Consider the following 14,740-nt stretch of genomic DNA (forward strand, 5'->3'; position numbering starts at 1 on the left):
TTATAAAGCACCCTAGATTAGGGAAACAAAGCTAAAAAGAATTATGCTCGTTCAGAAAGTATTTGCTAACTTTCACTTACTGATTCTCCTTAATGTGCAGGACATATTCTTCAAGTGCCAAATACTCCTACAGTTTCCTTTTCTCAGCTGTCATGAAAGCATAGATCCATATTCTTATATTTCTAGCTGTATGAATGATCTTTGCAGGTAAGACTGGAGTTCTTGTGTATTGATTTTTAATGCATTAAATGAATGCTCACTCTTTTGTTTGAGACCAGAACTGAGCAGCATTGAGGGAAGTTAGGAGGAACCAAGTTCAAAACTGAAGAGATGGAGTTTCTCAGTGGGTGATTTAGTGTGGAAACAAAGGGCACAGAACCAGCCTGCTGAGGGATATTTTGATTGCTAGAAGTTTACATGGATTCAAGGAAATACTAGATAAATACAGAGAAGAAAAATCCATGGAGAATCACTAATGACAAAAGAGGAGCTGCTTATCACAAAAACCCTGAAACCTATATCTGGAGTTCCTGAATCAAAACTACATGGACATGATACTAGGGGGAAATATAAATAATAGTGGAGGAACTGGACAATCTGTCTGACATGGTTGAACTGTTTTTTATGAGCAATCACTATGGTTCAAATCAGTAGAATTTTTTCAAAATTGTTTTATTTTATGTAAATTTAGAGTTGTCAAAAGAAATAAAACTCTCATCCCAGACTCCTGTTTAGTTCTTGTCATCCAAGTTAAACTGGTGCTCCAGAGTGTAATTGAATAGATGACTAAGCAGTATACCACTTCCTTTTTGGAAGGGTTTTTAAATTAAGAAGTAATTGTCGTGAACAGCAGGATTTTTACCAGATACTCTTGTGGCCTTCTCAGAGTATCACAAATTTAATCAAAAACACACAGAAAGGGTCACAAGACTATAAGTAAGAATTATTCAGTATAATCCATTACAATTTGTTAATTCATTTTTATGATTTTTTTAGTTTTCTGCTTTACCATAAAATCAAGATGAAAGAATTTGTGTTTGTAGGCAAATCTCCAAACTGTGCTTCCTGAAGTTTATGATCTGTACAGTGATTTCACTCAGAGAAGAGATGACTTGCCTCTGTATGGTCTCTTTGTAACTCAGGAGCTTATTGTAACTTTTTCTTAGCAAAAGAGGAATAATGAAGGGCAAATTTTCAAATGTGATATTGAATCCGTGTCATGGTGATAAGGCGGATTTGATTTTTGTCAACATGCATATGTGCATTGATGTGAATTGTGTGAATGTTAAAAGCCTTGAAGGACGTTTCTGTGTCTCAGAACCTCATTAATTTAGGCTTATTTTATTTATAAAGGAGACCTCTCTTCTTGTGGCTTAGTGTCAGTTTCTGAAGTTTTTTTTTTGTGGGGCCATAGTATATGCCAAGTATTCTTTCTATTAAGACCCATTTAATTGGATTAGATAAGGAGAGCTGGAGACACTCTGATCACTATAACAAAGAGTATAGCGGTGGTTGATTTGATAACAGATATGTTGAAAGCAGAATACAAACACAATATAATTAATTTTGGAAGCATAATGTTGTGTGCTGAAAGACAAACTCAGCTGATCTGTCACAGTCATGCTTATAGTAGAAATATCGTATTATGACTAGTTCATTTTGTCATCAAGTCCTCCACAGCCAGTGATGGGAGTTGTTGGTATCTATCTCGCCTTATGTGACTCATATCTGAATAAAATTTGAGCTTACCTAAACACTGGTGATTGTTTATTTACTTGATCTTGGCAGAAGTGCACTGCACAGCTTCTTCTATATAGACTAAGGCAAAGACAATATCTTTGCCCAAGGTTGCACTGTAAATTCCTGACCCTGTCTACACTATTCAGTGGATAATGCTTCTGGTGCTGGGCACTTGAGCACAAGGTCAGGAGTCCACCAAGTGGGCTCTTCTCACCTAAGTTAAAGGACTGACGGGCAATTGGAAACTTGAACTTGTTACTTGGACCAGAATGGCTTTTGTCAGTGTAGATCAGAGTTTTCACATCATGCAGGAGGGAGAGGGTCTGAGATGTGGATCTTGACTGTTGAGTTGTCCATTGTCTTCAAGACAAGGTCATGTTTGTCTTTCACCAAAAGCAGCATATATGTTTTTTTTTTTTTTTTTGTAATAAATTCATGATTTTGTTCATTGTGGTAATATTAAAATGAAATAACTTTTTGTGAGATCAAATGATAAAAGCACAATGGTATATTCAGTGTAGCTCATTTATTTTCACTATGTGCCATTATCACTGAGTGGTGTCAGCTATGTGCGAAGTATCCTGTGCAGTGTCCCATGGCAGAGATTTGTAGATGGGATTTGAGTTCCTTGATTCCTCTCTTGTTTTATCATTTCAGAGTGGATGATGATGAAACATACTGCAGGGCAGTGACAGAGTACGCTAGAGCATGCTCTCACGCTGGGTCCCCAGTGCGGGACTGGAGGGATGACTTTCCTGCCTGTAGTAAGACTCTTTAATAAAGCATACTATGTGACCTTTGAGATGCCCCATGTATTCATTTCAAATAATTCCATCTTGACAACGTTTGTCACTATAGGAGTCAAACCTGATACTAAAGTAGATTAGCCAGTTTTGCTACTGCTGGCAGACAATTAAGTCAATGACTTGCTAGAGGAATATTTTAATTCCATTGTGATCTGATGTAGATCCATACAACATTCATGTTTCCACAGGTTGCTTGAAACATCACGTATGCTGATCATATTCTAGGACAAAATACAAACATCTGTGGAGATCTGATATTGCTCCTCTTCCCAGATGACCTTTCAGCCTCTAGTGGCCCTATAACAGAATTAATATAATTAATCCAGCTCCTTCTAGTTGTCACCACCACCTATCAATTGCAGTTCAGTCTCATGCACAAGACTTTGAACTAGCTGAGATATGTGCACATGTTCCCCTGTCACAGAAACTGTAACTTATTTTGGAGGGGTCATGTAAGAATTTGATGAAGAAAGACTTAAATACTGATGAGAGATTTACCACAGTTCATCAGTTAAAACCTCTCCAAACAATCCATTGTACCTGATCTGAATAATTACTACCAGAAGCGTTGCACAACAGTTTATTTGAGAAACGGAAGTTCTCAAATTGCTCTAATGTTCAATTTACCATGTATATTTTTCTAGCTGAGAAGTGTGAAGACAGCTTTGTACACCGTGACTGTATCAGTTGTTGTCCACCAACTTGCACATTTGAAAAAGATTGTCTTGGCAGCAACCTACACTGCTTAGATGGCTGTTACTGTCCAGATGGTAAGTACTGTCAGTTTCATGTGAAAAAATACATGTAAAACTAATATCCAATATCATAATAAAGTTGCCTAAATAGACTGCACTTAAAGTTAAAGCCTGAAAATATGAATACTGTAAATTCTGCTCTAGCTGTTGTTATTCTCACTGTGATTCTTCCTTTTACTGTGTTCTGAACGTTTCTCTAGAATACAAAGGTGGCTCAGAATGAAATGTCAGTTACAATTTGGAGCCATCACTAATGCTTGCTAAGTAAGGTATTGCACAGTTTTAATCTACTTTATTTGAATTATTCCAAAATCTATTGAGGTTTTGTTTAAACAGAATGTGTCCTATGCTCTGTACGAGTAAACAAACTTCCTGAGACCTGTACTCAATAAAAATTAGGGATTGGACTATGAACAGTCCTGTTCTAGGAAGACTAAAGATTATGTGATCTCAGAATCTTTTAATTTTTGAGTCTGTACAGTTTTACATGCCTAAGGCAGACATTTTTTTTGCAAAACTACTATTCAGAGTGACAACTGCTTTGAGAGAGCTTCACTGTTCATCACTCTGAGGTCTCTGCACTCATTGGCTGACTCTTTTTTGCCAGTCTCCAGTTACGACTGGTGAGATCATCTTCTGACAGTTTTGAATGTTTGAGTCAGATGGGGGAAGAGCAAATCTGGAGTTTGTAAATTTGTATTTTATCTTATTTATTAACTTCCCTCCCAATAGGTCTTATTATGGAAAATGGAACTTGTATCTCTGTGTCGAACTGTCCTTGTATTTATCATGGAACTGCCTTCCCTGTAGGCTCAAAAATTGAACAAGAATGTAGCAACTGGTATGTGAAAGCCTTGCATCTCTGTTTCCTCTCTCTGTGACTGCTGCCCATAGTTTAACATTATAGTCATGTATTTTAAAGAATAGTTAGTATCTATGTTTTACAGTCTGAGCCCTGTGTATCATTAAAATATGCAGGCTATTCTATGGAAAGGGTGAACTCTAGACATATTAGTTAGCTCAAAGCTGCTCTTTTTGCTAAAGATCAGCAAACTTAATTTCTGCCTTTTGTGATCTTTCTTTTTAGTGTTTGTACTGGTGGCATTTGGAACTGCACTGATCATGATTGCCCAGGTATCTGTATTTCACTATTCTTTTCTCTCCTTGGTGAACGTAAGGGACAAACTTTTCAGATTACAACAGCACCAAATGTGATCCAAGGGCTTGGGATGCTAATTTAAGAAGAAAGATTGAGCAAATCGATGTTGAGAGTGGCAGTGGGCCAGCTAGAGTGAAGCTGTTAACTGCCTGACCATACTCATCTTACCTTTTCCAATTTGCTTCCCTGACTCAGCCTGTTACATCCACCTCTCGTTTTCTATCTCCTGCTTACACTCTTTGTTCTTTGGGGCAGGCAGCTTATTTCTACTGCATGTGCAGTAGCTAGGCCAGGTATAAGGATCTCCTCACAACTACATGCAACTGCAATGCAAATATTAAGAAAAACATCATTCTGATGCTCAACGTGCTGTATTTTCTCCCTTGTAACAGCAGTTTGTGTTTGGACAATGACCCTTATCTTTAAAGATTGCATGTCTCTGTAATGCGTTACTCAGAGGAACACACAGTAGTTGGGTAGTGAAGCTCCCTTGACAGTTCTGTGTCTTAGACAAGATTATACTATGAAGCTTGTGAAAGAGAATTTTTTACAAATTAAGGACCCCCCTCTGAACAAAGCGATAAACAAGGCTTAACAGTTACTGAGCAAGGCTTGACAGGGTGGATCTGTAGTATAAAACAGCTGAAACTGAGAACCACTCCATATGTCTTGTGTGTGTTGTGTGTGCTTGTAGGGGGTTAATTATGACTACTGTGGTCTGCCTGTTAGCAGCAGGAGCAGGTTAGATGTGCTCCCACAGAGCACCTCCTGCAGTAGTCAAAATGAATCCAGTTCATGTGCTCTGACACTGCCCCATGGTGTGAATGAAAGTGCAGTAAGTGGAGCTGCACTGGAGACTTGCTTCAACAGCGCACTCCTGATCTGAACTGAGAAGCGAATATAAATGTGCCCTGAGGACAGACACCTGCAGCCTCTCCCTACCTGCCATAACAAGCAATGCCATGGGACCTAGAAGGAAGGAGAAAGAAGCTTGTGCTCTTTCACACTCAGTTATGCCAAAAGATGATGAGAAAAATATATTCTAGGAAATTTCAGAGTTGTAAAAAAGAGAAAACTCTTTTGTATTTTAGAGAACTCATGACTCAAAGGCATATAATCTAGTTAGAACCAAAAGATGCTGCATATCAGTGTGTGCAATATGAGATGGTATCTGATAGAAATAGGTGCATTTAACATATTTTATTTCCAAATGCCATAATAGCTAGATAGATTCAAGTTAGCCTTGGTCATGTGCTTAGAAAGAAAGAGAAAGTTTCTTACTTATCTCTCTTCCGTCATTTACAGAATAATGATACGTTCTTATGCAAGTGAACATTCTTGTTTATTTTTTTTTCTCTCAAGCTGAGTGCTCCATCACAGGTAGCTCTCATTTCACAACGTTTGATGGACGTCATTTTACCTTTCTTGGCATTTGCCAGTACATTTTGGTAAAAGGCACCGGGAAAGACAAATTCACAATCACTTTACAGAAAGTGCCTTGTGGACAGGTAAGTCACATTTTTGTTGAACATTGACAACAAATGTGTCCATCTATATTTCAGGCAATCTACATGCTGGATTATGTTTAACAGAAAATACAAATTGAAACCATTTTACAGCTTTTTTTTTTTTTTTTGTAAGCAGTTGTATTGCTGCATGTTGTATGCCCTTTGTAAAATCAATTGTATATTTAGAGGGATAAAGTCTAGAGAGTTATTAATTTATGCACATTAAAGAAGTATATACATCTTTGGCTATGGTACAAACAGATGTTTTAGGCTCTAGAAAAGATCTTGCTGGCAGGACTGAACAGGTTTAACATACTGCTAGTTAGGCAAGAGTTTTTTTTTTTTTTTGTTAGCTTTTATTTTATAAGTTATAGCATATTTAATTTGATGGAACAATGCCTTTTATGGAAGAGACTAGCCACCACACATACTTGTTTGAAAGCATTTTGGCAGGTATCCAACAACAGGCTTTATGAATAGAGGTGCTTATAAAAAGTACTTCTCTGCGATACTGGATTTCATGATGTGATTAGTCACCTAGGCTCTCAGGAGAAGGGGCTCTGAGACTGTGACTCACAGCTGACCATGTGCTGATGGCTGGGGTGTCTGAAGTCATCAGCAGGGAATGATGCACTGGAGCTGCCCTGCTATGAGACTGTCTCTCAGGTCCCTTCAAAAGCTTGTCTATGAGCTGGTGCCTTTGCCTTTTTTTCTAAGCACCTGCTTCTCCTGCATAGGTGTTGAGACTCTTGTTTCTGCATTTCAGGTGGCCTCAATCATGAAATGCTTGGTTAGGTAGCCACTGAGAGACAAGGATGCTACTGGAAACGACCCTTAGCACAGCTCTAGGCACCTTGGAAAGTTTCTAGGTGAAAACATAGGGACCCTAGGGAGCATAAGATGCTTGCCTTAAGTTTAATATGTGTCACCTTTTGTCCTGTACTTAAGTTCATGAATTCTGCCTGGATAGCACTCTGAAACGATGGGTGTGAGTTAGTTTATAAGTCACTATTTTTTGATAGTCAGATATTTATAAATTATTGTAGTATAGTTCTGGAGAAATTATATCCTTTTGTTCTGCAGTCAGAGATCATAACTATGTTTCAAAGTGAGAAGCACCTTCATGTGTGTGATAGCTTCTTTCTCCTGCATTGCTGCATTCAGGCTCTGGTTGCACCAGCTTGATATAGACAAGGTCAGACTCTTGCTCAAACACTGGTTAACCCAGCAATGAGGAGTACCCAGGGTGGCCATGCAAGCATGGCCTTTTGAACTTAGTATCAGTACTTGAGGACCTCTTCCCACTTACTACTAGACTGCCATAATAGCTAAAATGTATTCTCCTTGCTCTTATACGCATATGCAATGTTTTATTGTGTTCTCCATACAATTTTGGGTGCTCTGTTTAATGCTTTGAGTGATAGTTTAAAACTTATTTACCTGATGACTGTTCTGGTATTTTCTTTCTATACAACTGATTTTTTTTTTTTTGTTTTTGCTTTCCATGGTAATATTAATATCTTTGCCTGTTTCCAATGGTGAAACTTGTTTCTACTTAGAACTTTGACCACGCCTGCATTGAGTCTATAACACTAGTTCCTGAAGATGATGTGAGCAAACAAGTAACTCTCACGAGATATGGTCAAGTCCAAACTGGCCCTAGCCAAATTTTTAACCTTAATGGTAAGAAGTGCATGGAGTTGAATTTTACCAGGGTTCACATTTTTTTCTTTTATATGCTCCAAAGAGTTTTAATAATATCTGTCTATAAAAGGAATTTCTTCAAAGATAACTTATGAAATGTACAATCATTTACTTCTTATAACCTTAGTAATGGTTCTAAAAATGTAGTTTTTCAGCCTGTGAAATAGAGTCCTTTATTATGCCCTCATTTCTTATCTTGCAGAGTACCTAGAAATTCCACTAATTTTGTTTGTGTTTAGGGGGGAGGAGATAAGAAAAAGAAGAGAGGTGAAGAGAGGCTGGAAATAATCTTGATGCTGATGTTAAGGTCTAGCTTGATTAAAGCTTTTTGTAATAAATGGCATGGAATAGAATCTATGTGCTTTATGGGATCTACCTTGCTTTCAGTGCTGATTTATGTTGCGATTTCAGGCAGATTACTTCAACTTTTTGGAAAGGATAGTAAAATAAATCAGCCTTAAAAGGATGTTATAAAATTAACCACTGAAGGTGGAAATGATATTGCTAAATTTTTTGTCTTATAGTGACCGGTAGTAAATTCTTACTGGATTTTTAGCCTCTTTTTGAAAGAGTAAAGTGGGAGTTCCCCTATCCTTTCCCAGCCTCTGGCAAAAAAAAGAGTTTAGGAAGTTCTCCGCTGGTGGTTGAAGCTGTGTCTTTTTTTCATTGAATTTGTCCAGTCACAGTTCTGCTTTTGACATTCACAGCTTCCTATGACAATGAGTTTCATAGCTCAGTTATACTTTCACTTATGTTGACGGTTCTGCTTCATAATTTCATTTATGATTTCATTTTATGTCTTTTGAATCAGTCCCTATTCACTTTCTTGTTCCTTCCCATAGTCTGCGACAAATATAATCTATGACAAATATTTCAGTGTCATATTCTTGATAATTGGGTGTATCTAGTAAGTCTTAACAGCTAAGAACATCCTTAAGCTCACATAAGCATTTTTTCCGCCTCTTCTCTGTTTAGGCACCAAATGTGTGCATGTGTAGAGGCTGCTTGTGAAGGCAGATATGCTTTAAGCCTGCAGCTGCAAGTAGCCCAACAATCTGTAGCAAATGAATGCTCTGACTGTGAAACCTCCATTTCCTCACATAATGGATTTGCTGGGAAGGAAAACTGAGAATTTGATAGGGCCTTAATTCACATGTAGTCTAAGGAAGGAGCTATACTGATGTCATATCAATAGTAGTAAGAGAGAACCTTCTGCCTAAAGATTGCAATACACTTTACAGACATCTGTTAATTAATCTTATAACAGAGGAGACTAAGAAATAAGCAGTTTCTTGTCTTGTCTTCTCATTGCCAGAGGCATGCTGTTGCATTGCCTTCTTCTAAAAAAATGGAACACGAGAGAGGTTTCTGGATAACTCACAGGTACAGAAAAGTGAGAGATTTTTTACTGTTGACAGTAGTTGCAGTTCCTGATTTGTGTTGCTAACGAAAAAGATACGCAGTCTCATAAGTTCAGATGGAGAACGGGTGAGGTGAGGTTATTTGGCTGCAGGTGAGGTTGTGCATAGTTTATCATTTTATTTTGAGTTTTCAAAATCTATTTTGTTTAAGGGGTGAACCAATACAACCTGGAAGTTGGATTTCAGTGACTTTGTTTTTCTTTTTCTTTTGCTATATGCAGGGGCTATTGAAATTCAGAATATATCTTCTTTCTTTGTTCAACTGAAAACTAGTTTTGGTTTGAAGATACTGTTTGCTAAAGATGGAGAGAGGATCTATGTTCAAGTTGATGTTGGCTGGAAGAGAAGAACATTAGGACTATGTGGAACGTACAATGGGAACTTAAGAGATGATTTTCTGTAAGTTGCATATTGTACGTTTAGATTGTGTTTGTTTAATAACAAGTGAAAAATTTTATTGAATGGAATAATCTGATTATTTCATTTCATTAATATGCTCATACTTTATTAAACTAACCAACATAAAGTCACTTAATTAAAATGTTAGTCACTTTTAAAATGAAACTCATAAATTTAGCTGAGTCATTCTAAGATGTTTAGCTAAGTTATTCTAGAAAATTACCATATTATTTATAGAATTTATTGGATGATGATATTGCTTGAATGCACTCTTTTCCTCCCTGCTGCTCCTTTATTTTCAGGGCAAATACATGAGCACTGACAAAAAGAGTGAATAATACTAGTATCATCCTTACCCAATTAACACTTACTACTGCTTGATTTCTTTTTCCTGTATCAAATTTCAGTGGAAAAAAATGTAATTCTGAAACATAGGAATAGTTTAATTAGAAGGCCATACTTTCCTTACTCTTTTACTTCATTCCCTTCAAAGTTCCTCAAGCTAGAATATCACAAAACGTTTCTAGCAACAATAAATACTTTTGAAATACTTGGTGAAAAAAAGCATCAAAATGCAAACAGCCCCTCTCTAGAACACTGAAATTAGTTAACAAGTCAAACTTTTGACATTACACTGAATGTATGTACTCAAATAAAGGCCAAATTTTCCTCTTATTAATGCCTCCTCCAGCTGATTTCAGAGTACTTGAATTAAGTGTGAGTGAGGGCAGACTTCAAGTGTAAGAAAGAATATTTTTGCATCAGTAGAATATTGAGGAAAAATCTTCACATGTCCTCTCTTCTTTTATACCTCACAGACAGAAATTCTTTTGACACGTTGAATGTTCAATGTGACTAGGCATCTAGGGCTTTTTGATGTACTTGCATCCTCACCCATGTAGTCCGTAAGGTCGGCAGGATGCTTGCAGTGTTGATCTTTTCCTTTTCAGTTCTCCAGCGGGGATGATAGAAGGGACCCCACAACTTCATGCCAATGCATGGAAGGTTTCCTCAGCTTGTTCTATGCCAATCAATATTCCTGTGGTTGATCCCTGCAATGTTAATCAGCAAAATGGTATGTTTTCACATGGGAGTTTGGAATTAGCTGTATCTTCTTATTATGGGTCATTTTTTGTTTTCTCTGTGAATGAGTTGGACATACATGTATTTCAACTTCAGCTTTAGATGTGCACTCTTTCTTTTCTTTTTCTTTTTTGGCAAAATCCATTCTTTCCGTACATTTAGCATGTAAAAAGAAGCAAGTCCTTTGTAAATACAAGCTAGATGATCATTTAATGCTGGGTGTACTGGCCATGAGTCCTAAATTCTGCCATCTAATATACATGCAGAATGCTAGGAGGAACACTCTCTGTAGTCCTGTAAATTATGCCAGTCAAGAGGAATGATGTGATGCACATATGTAGATTGACAAAGAAAGTACAGGAGACAGTGTCTTGCCGAGACAGAAGTCCAGTCTCTGGCTTCTCCATGCTTAAAAAGCTGCATTAAAAGCTTCGTTATCCTCCATCTATGCTCTCTGACAAAAACTGACACCAACAATCTGAAATCCGTGGATTTGTTCAAATTTCTGAGTAAAGATTTAGTTTTGGCTGGTTGATGTGCCTATGTTTTGCATTGAACTTTCACTGTATCCTCCTTTCCATGTTGCTGTTCTTCTCAATTAATGAAGACAATGGGTAGACAGTAGTTGCCAATTCTGACAGAATTTAGTCAAATATTTTTAATGTTTCAGACATATGGCCTCACCAAGGAGGTCAGATTTGGCCATATTTGGATCCTGTGGAAGCAAGCCTAGACTAATGATAAACCTTTAAGAATCTGCGACATTTTAAGACTTTTTATGCCTTCAGCATTGGCTGTCTTCTAAAGCAGTACCTCTCAGCAAAGTTAGCTCTCTCCAAATACTTCATGCCTCACCTTCAGTTTTGTGCTTCCTCAGTGAAGGTGGAGTTTGACATAAATGTAGGCTGCTTAGGGCAGGACGGTGGACTACATGACCTTCTGAGGTCCCTTCAAGCCTGAATTTTCCTGTGATCCTATAATCATCACTGGAAAAAGCAGTTCCTGAGTAAGTGGTCCTGCTTCATGCCACCACCTGTGCTGTGCCAGAACAAGCATTTTTTCCATGTCTGTGATGATCTTAATCTGATGCAACTGAAAAAGAAATGATTGTTTACTTATTTTGTCAGATTACTTTTCAGCCAAGTCAAGTTCACTCCATGAATCTAGTTTACTGAGAGACATCTTTGTTTTTACTGAGAGAAATCTTTGTGTCGGTGTGTATGTGGGAAGGAACAGAAAGGATGAAGAGTAGGGACACTCTTTTAGCAGCAAAAGTCGCTTAAATGTGATCCACACTATCTCAGTGTTCCTGAGATATTCCACCACTTGTGATGGTAGTGGTAGGAGGAAGATCTGTTGGCCCTAAAAGGTATATGGCCAGCTTGGGACTTGCATGCCCTCGAGCTTCAGTTTGTAGTGCTTCCTAAGTCCACATGCCAAGTATATGGCTATTGCTGATTTCAAAGCTAAATGAAACATCAAGTAGGAATAAACATATTCCAAGCTTTGGAGGACTCTTCTAACTAACTCTTTTGAAATACATTATTTTGCCATTTAAGTTTCCTGCACTAGTAGAGGAAGTCATAACTGGTTTTATATAGTTATTTTTATCTTAAGTGGAGTTTATTGTTGAGGAAGTTGCTTACAATATCAGTTTTAAACTATAGAATTTGCAGAAAGACATTGTATACAAGTTTTTGTTGCACAACTTGTGATGTTTGGTTTTAATATTCTGTGCTATTAATTTGACTAACTGTTCTATTAAAATGGATCTGGTCAAAACAATGTCATCTTCTCTTAGCTGGGTATGCATCTCACTGTGATATCATCAATCAGGAAGTTTTTGCACCCTGCCATGCCTACATCAGTCCAGGATTATACTACCAGCTATGCCGCTTTGACGCGTGCAAATGTGGAAGCAGCTGTTTGTGTAACGCTTTGGCTCACTATGCTTATGTCTGTGGCAAGCACGGGGTTGTTGTTGACTTCAGATCTCATATTTCTTACTGTGGTGAGTAACATTTGCAGAATGGAGTATCTTTTAGAAATGTGTAAAGTTCTACAAATATAATTCACTCTGCAAAGTACAGAGGTTGACCTTTTTTGCTGGAAACTAGAATTGTGCCATGAGCTAATGACATACTCAGGGGAGAACGCTAATAACCTTTATGTTAAGCACCTGAGTCAGGGACCCTAGGCTGCCTCACAAGGGGTGCTTGTCCCTTTCCATTGCCTACAGACAGAATTTAAATATTTTACTTTGAACCCCTAAGTCATATGGAAGCCCCTATTAGGCTAAAGTAGTCAGGGAGTGGCAGGAACAGGGCTGCTCTCTAAGGGAAGGCAAGTCAGAGTGGCAGGGGCTCTCCAGGGCGGGCAGGGCAGAGTGGGCAGTAATTTGCCAAGTAGGATATAACGATGATTCAAAACAAGGCATTTCTAAACCATAGAGCAATGCCTCAACTGGACCATTCCTCTCTTGGAAACCTGAGTTACTAAATAGACACACACGCACACACACACACTCACACACACAAAGAATAGACACTTACAGCTTACAAAATAGACAACTCCAGCCAAGGAATTGTCTGACATAAACCCACCTGAACCTAAACATTTCTAACTTAAGAAATTAGTAAAATAGCATATTTTTCTCATGCATTTTAATTCGCCTCAGTGCAGCAAGAGAATATTTTGCTTTGCTGTTTTGCACTCCCATGATATACTGCTTTGTTTTCTATTTTTCACATTTTAAGAGTATGTTTTTCTCCCTTCTCTCTCCTCTCCTCCAGCTGTGATGTGTCACAGTGGTATGCTTTATCATCAGTGCTCTTCTTTTTGTAAACACTCCTGTGCTTCACTTTCTATGGCAAATATCTGTGATGATGACTGTGCAGAAGGATGTAATTGTCCTGATGGGAAATATTTTGAAGAGTCAGTCAACTTTTGTGTATCAATGTAAGTCACAAGAAAACAGAACATATGCATAGGCACATTTTCCTCTTTCCAGCAAGATTTAAAGTAGTTCTTCTGCTGTTTACCTCAAGATGTAGACTGCCTAAACAGGATAGCAAGCAATATGTGAAGATTTCATATTCTTTTGTACTAATCAATAGTGGGGCTTCATCTGCTACCGTATGTACAGCCATCTACTGCACTTCAGAGAAGACATGTCACACTGCTTTAGAGAAGGGTGATGAAACTTTTTTAAATCATGGGAAAGCATTTTCACATTAAAACCTTGTTGTTATCACTTAAGAAGAAATGAGAAGGAATCTCATAGCAGCAATCCATAATGTCAGGAATAGTATCAAGAGAGTGTCTTTTTTCTGTCTCACAATGCAAACCCTTTCAGTTAAATGGAAGGAAATGAAAGGAAATAGGTTTTGTACCCTGTGTACTGAAATTTTACAGCTTACCACCATGGGCAGTTACTGATTTCAGGTACTGAATTAAAAACTGGAGTGAGTATTCAAGATTATACAGAGTTATTGCTGTTCACTGTGACGTATATTTTTGAAAGATCAGTAAAATTCATACTGTTGGGATAAAGAATTCTTCAAATTATTAAAGAGTGTGAGGTAACTTGGTATTCCCATATTTTTGCATGGTTTCTAGGGAATTCTGTTGCTACTTCTATCTCATCTGGCTCTTACCACAGACAGAGTTAATGGATTTTGCAATAATTTCTCTGTCCCGTAATTTTGACAGTACTTTGAATGGGAACTACATGTAGCCATACTACCATAACTGGGAAGAAAAACTTATTTCTATAAGACTAATGCACAGAAATAGCAAATAAATAATACAGAGATTGAGGAAAGTCCTGGCTTTGATGAACAGAGGAGGAGTTTTGCCACTGACTCCAATAGAGTCAGTGTCACCCTTGAGTTTTTGCCTTTAGAAGTATATTGCAAATATAAAGATTGAGTTAATGAATTACAAGGCCTGCTTATTATAACAGCTTGATAAATGGATTGCCCTTTAAATCTCATTTCATCTTGCTTTTGTATGCATAAATGTTCTTTTAACAGATCTGCCTGTCATTGTCATTACAAGGGCAAAGCTCTCCAGCCTGGAGAAACCCTCCCTACACCAACAGGCTCCTGGTAGGTTTGAGCTCCAACAGTTTTCTCTTTCACGTATCACAGTTTGGATGCTACTC

At 37.7% G+C, this 14,740-nt stretch overlaps 1 protein-coding gene across 1 annotated transcript in view; it reads left to right on the forward strand.

Annotated features, from left to right (window-relative positions):
* Positions 1–14,740, forward strand: part of OTOGL (otogelin like) — a 93,779-nt gene that overhangs the window by 14,887 nt on the left and 64,152 nt on the right. The window contains exons 10-21 of the mRNA XM_086740978.1: positions 101–207; positions 2,398–2,504; positions 3,191–3,316; positions 4,034–4,142; positions 4,389–4,435; positions 5,823–5,968; positions 7,528–7,651; positions 9,315–9,492; positions 10,443–10,567; positions 12,377–12,586; positions 13,368–13,533; positions 14,610–14,684. Of these exons, the coding sequence (XP_086597104.1) occupies positions 101–207; positions 2,398–2,504; positions 3,191–3,316; positions 4,034–4,142; positions 4,389–4,435; positions 5,823–5,968; positions 7,528–7,651; positions 9,315–9,492; positions 10,443–10,567; positions 12,377–12,586; positions 13,368–13,533; positions 14,610–14,684 (1,520 nt within the window). The remainder of the gene's footprint in view (positions 1–100; positions 208–2,397; positions 2,505–3,190; positions 3,317–4,033; positions 4,143–4,388; positions 4,436–5,822; positions 5,969–7,527; positions 7,652–9,314; positions 9,493–10,442; positions 10,568–12,376; positions 12,587–13,367; positions 13,534–14,609; positions 14,685–14,740) is intronic.

Source organism: Chlamydotis macqueenii, chromosome 1 (genome assembly GCF_036417535.1).
Source record: "Chlamydotis macqueenii isolate bChlMac1 chromosome 1, bChlMac1.mat, whole genome shotgun sequence".
NCBI classification, from domain to species: Eukaryota; Metazoa; Chordata; class Aves; order Otidiformes; family Otididae; genus Chlamydotis; species Chlamydotis macqueenii.